The 4865-nt window shown below is 38.1% G+C and overlaps 1 protein-coding gene across 1 annotated transcript; it reads left to right on the top strand.

The window, feature by feature from the left end:
• LOC101311937 (probable disease resistance RPP8-like protein 2-like) lies at nucleotides 1-3071 on the top strand. Its single transcript, XM_004310188.1, has 2 exons — nucleotides 1-1036; nucleotides 1324-3071. The coding sequence occupies exons 1-2, from the start codon at nucleotides 1-3 to the stop codon at nucleotides 3069-3071; spliced, it is 2784 nt and encodes a 927-aa protein (XP_004310236.1).
• The last annotated feature ends 1794 nt before the right edge of the window (nucleotides 3072-4865 follow it).

Here is a 4865-nt window from a genome sequence, read left to right as displayed (position 1 = left end):
ATGGCTGAGGCGGTTGTTTCCTTTGTGGTTGAAAGGCTCGGAGACTTCATCATCCAAGAAGGGGAGTTCTTGTATGGAGTCAACGACCAAGTTGAGCTTGCAAAAACTGAGCTACAGTTGATGCAGGGTTTCCTCAAAGATGCTGATGCAAGACAAGGAGATGATGAAACTGTTCGTATCTGGGTTGCGAAAATTAGAGATGCTGCTTATGATTTGGAAGATGTGGTTGAAACCTATGTGCTGAAAGTGGTGTCCAAGAGGGAAGGTGGTTTTAAGAGTATACTGAAAAGGTTTGGTCGCATGTTCAAGGAAGGAGTTGATCTTCACAAAATTGGGTCGGAAATTCAGAACATTACAACCAATATTTCTACTTTAAGGTCTCGTTTGGAAGCTTACAACATCAGACAGATAAGGGATAGTGGAGGTGTCGCTTCTGTGTATGAGAGGCAGCAACGACTAAGGCGGACATACTCTCATATCGTTGAACATGATGTTGTTGGCCTGGAGCATAGCGTGAAAGAATTGGCCATGCATTTGGTCAGAAGTGGAGACAGCCATCGAGTTGTTTCTATTTGGGGAATGGGCGGTTTGGGGAAAACAACTCTTGCAAAACAGGTTTATCATGATAATGAAGTCAGACAACACTTTGATTGTTTTGCTTGGGTTTGTATATCTCAACGATGTCAAGTACGAGATGTTTGGGAAGAAATCCTTGTCAAAGTTTCTGCTATGCATAGAACAGAGATTTCTCAAATGAATAACGGAGAAATAGCCAAGAAGCTTCATCTTGCACAGCGAGAGAGTAGATGTTTGGTAGTACTTGATGACATATGGAGTGTTGAGACCTGGGAGTCTCTGAAAGCTGCATTTTCACTGTGTGAGAAAACTAAGAGCAGAATATTACTCACCACGCGGAATGAAGAGGTAGCTCTGCATTCAGACAGGAATGGTTTCCTCTTCCAACCTCGACCACTGAATGACCATGAAAGTTGGCAACTGTTGGAGAAGATAGCAATTTTTGGTAGAGATGAAATAGGTATGTTTTCATTCCATATATTTTGAACTTTAATTTCTTATTCACTAGTTAAATAGTTATGCCTAATATATTAACTTGACAGTATCAATTTCCAGTCTCAATCAACATGTTTTGTGCGTACCTATAATGTTCAGACTGCCTTGAACTCTGTGGGTGTCATGTAACAGTCTTCTCTTGAATAACTTGATGTTTTTCCTTTGTACTGAAATATCTTAAATCTTACATTCTTAATTATTGAACTTTCAACTTGAAACTGTTTGAGCTTTGTTTTTTTTTTTTTTGGATAGATTCCACAACTTTCACAAGGATGAAAGACCTAGGGAAAAAGATGCTTCAACAATGTGCTGGTCTCCCATTAGCCATTACTGTGCTCGCAGGACTTCTGGCAAGAAAGGAGACAGTTGATGAATGGGATACGGTGCAAACAAATGTTGATGTGTACATTAGAAGAGGCAAAGGCTCTGAACAAGAATACAGAGGAGCATTGTGGGTGCTGGCATTAAGTTATGATGATTTACCATATCACTTAAAACCCTGTTTTCTGTATTTAGGCCATTTTCCTGAAGATTTTGAGATACCGGTGAAAAGATTGACTCAATTATGGATTGCAGAAGGTTTTATATATGCATCACAAGAAAGAATAACAATGGAGGATGTAGCTTATGGCTATTTAAATGAGTTGGTAGAAAGATGTGTGCTACAAATTTCAGAACAGGGTTCTGTAAGAAAGATTAAATCTTGTCATCTTCATGATCTCATGCGAGACTTGTGCTTAGAAAAGGCGAAACAGGAGAACTTTCTCCAGAATGTCAATTTTTCACATCAAAACATGACTTCTATTTCTTCTTCCATGGTAGCCAATGCTGCAGCAACAGTTAAAGTTCGAAGACTTGCAATCTACTTGGATGAGAATGCCGATGAATTGGTTCCATTGAGAAACCACAAAGACAGCCACCTTCGGTCACTACTGTACTTTTACCCAGGATATTATTGGATTCTCAGAAATGAGAAGTTAGTAGAATTGCTGTTTAAGAAGTTCAAATTGCTTCGAGTTTTGAAGCTTGAAGGGTGGAGAACCCCGGTAGAATTGCCGAATGAGATTGGCAACATGGTCCACTTGAGATTTTTGAGTCTGAGTTATAGTCGTATAACAAGGTTTCCATCCTCCTTGGGTAAATTGATATGTTTGCAAACTCTTGATTTGAAGCATTGTGACACCGATGTAATTCCAGATGTGATTTGGAAGATGACAGAACTCAGGCATTTATATTTACCCCTCTATTGGACGGCAAAACCTAAGCTGCGACTGTCTACTCTTCATAACTTACAGACTTTAGATCATGTTTCAAGTCTCTGTTCTGACCTGAATGATCTCTCTGAGTTAAGAAACCTGAGGAAACTGGGGATACGAGTGACAAGCAGCTTGGAAAAACTGGAGGAAACTTTGAAATCAATAAGCAACACAGTTGATGGCATTCGATCTCTGTTTCTGCATAACTTACTTGGAAACGATAGTGGTACGGAGGTTACACAAATACTGTCAGGTTGTCGTAAAATATACAAGTTGGACTTGAATGGACGAACTGTAGAGTTGCCCAATTATCTTCATGACTATCCAAACCTCACGAAGATAACATTGTGTCGTTGTGATCTGAATGACAACCAAATGACAGTGCTAGAGAGGCTGCCAAACCTAAAAACTCTCTGCATTATGGAAGATACTTTCGAGTACCAGAACACAAAGACCCTTGTTTTCTCCAAAGGTGGCTTTGCTCGTCTTGAATGCTTTTCCCTTATCTGCGCGCATGAAATAGTGAATCTGCAGGTGGAGCAAGGAGCCATGCCTAGTCTCTGCCGTTTGTACATTAAACGTTGCTGGGGATTGAAGACAATTCCAGATGGGCTGAGATACGTTACTACCCTCAAGAAACTAACCGTAGAAATGCCTATCTCATTTGTTAGCAGGCTTCAAGTTGGAGGAGAGGATTACTATAAAATCCAACACGTGCCTTCTGTTATACTCACGAGTTACTAGGTACTTAATTCATTGAAAGGTTCTTCGTTTGGTTTCATTATGTTAGATTTCTTCATATGTGTGTGTGTGTGTGACATTCTAGACATTCTAGAATTCTATACATATGTGTGCGTGTGCGTGCGTGTGTGTGTGAGGGATTGATTGATGGTTCTCCTGTTTTGCTTTAACTATATTGTATATTTCATTGTCCTGCTTCTCCTGTGACTGGTAAGTTGCGTGACTCTGAAGTCCAAAAAACAAATCAACTTCTTCAATTCAGTATTTGTTTCAATATTTTTTCATGGTGTTAAATGACACTCATAGATTACTAATTTCAATTATGACAGGCACGCTCTTTAACCCGTTATCAGAAGCACTATATTTGTTTCAGACTTGATACAGAAGGTTAGTCTTTGATTTTCATAGCATGCATTTAGAAGCATATGAAGATTAGTTCTTTTGCTTTCCTAAAATGCATCAATATTCATCTTGTGATACTGGATTTCACTAAAGGCAAAAATGCTGGCGTTGTCTTATTCTGCAGCTAGATCATAACATCAGATCAAGATGCTTTGTTGAGGTCTGGCTTGAACTTGGAGTTTCTGCATGCGCGCAGATTCTCACAGTGGGAACCACATTCAGCAGGAACAAAATTCTTTAGTGATCGAGGGGGTTAAATCTTCTCTAGAGTGTATCTTGATTTGAAGGACATTGTGAGATATTAGTGATCTTGAGGTAATCCTAATACAGAGAAGTAAGGAAGGAATAAGAATTGTCTTTGTAGGGAGGAAATGTGTGCCTTCAAGTTTTTCTTTTAAGTTTTAATCTGTCTTTGTAAGTATGTGATTTCAGTTCCTCATCCGTTTGTGGATTGTACCCCAAATTTACAATGAACACTCTTATTAAGTGTGGATTATGCAATTAAATTAATATCCATTCAGTTTAAGGATTGAAGTCTTGATAATCCTCAATGATTTTGCTTGATGCAAATTAATAGGTAATCTTTAACCATCACTCTGCTCAAATTGTTGTCTACTTTTCGGTTAGAAAGAACAGACTTGGTGGAATAATGTGCATTGTGCTTATACTTGTTGAATATCCTAAATCCTTATGTCATCGTTAGTATATATATTCATGGGATGTCTTCCACTTTTGGCCCAACTGTTTTCTGTTACCATGTCTCACAGTCGCTGCTACTAAATTTTAGAGCTCAAGCAAGGTCATTATGCAGCATTATCTGGTCGGAATGGGAGGTCTATCTGCTTATTACCATGTTTTTTTTTTCTTCAGCATTTGATAAGTAGCTGCCGTACTCGGGCTTAATTTCTTTACTAGGTTCAGCTTCAAACTAGGCCATCTTTATGATTCTCATGCTGAAAGCCACCGAATAATTCTTGCATATTAAGATTGAGATTGTAATAGTTGAAATAGTTTCGTTTTATCTTAACTCTTGAATTTTAATCAACTGGAAGATGATAACAATATTCATGGTAATCATTAATCGAAAATTTAGTCAATCAATCAAGTGGAGCGCGCTTATATATACCAGTAACCAGTTTACGCATCAATGGACAAGAAATATATATCAAGCAGGAGTTGTACTTAGAGATACATTGATTTGAGTTAAGCGACCAGCCCCAAAACCATATTAAACACTGATTTGGGGTATTCGGTATTCCAAACTATATTTCTCCATCAATTAGAGAGAAATGAACCAAAAACATGAAAAGAAGAAAAACACCACTAATTATAACTTAAGAAAAAGAAAATGAATGCCAAAAAAAATAAGATGAGGGGTTTGCATAATTAAATAAA

The sequence above is a fragment of the Fragaria vesca genome, unplaced genomic scaffold (genome assembly GCF_000184155.1).
Source record: "Fragaria vesca subsp. vesca unplaced genomic scaffold, FraVesHawaii_1.0 scf0513160_u, whole genome shotgun sequence".
Classification (NCBI taxonomy): Eukaryota; Viridiplantae; Streptophyta; class Magnoliopsida; order Rosales; family Rosaceae; genus Fragaria; species Fragaria vesca.
This window is presented reverse-complemented; position numbering and strand designations above follow the sequence as displayed.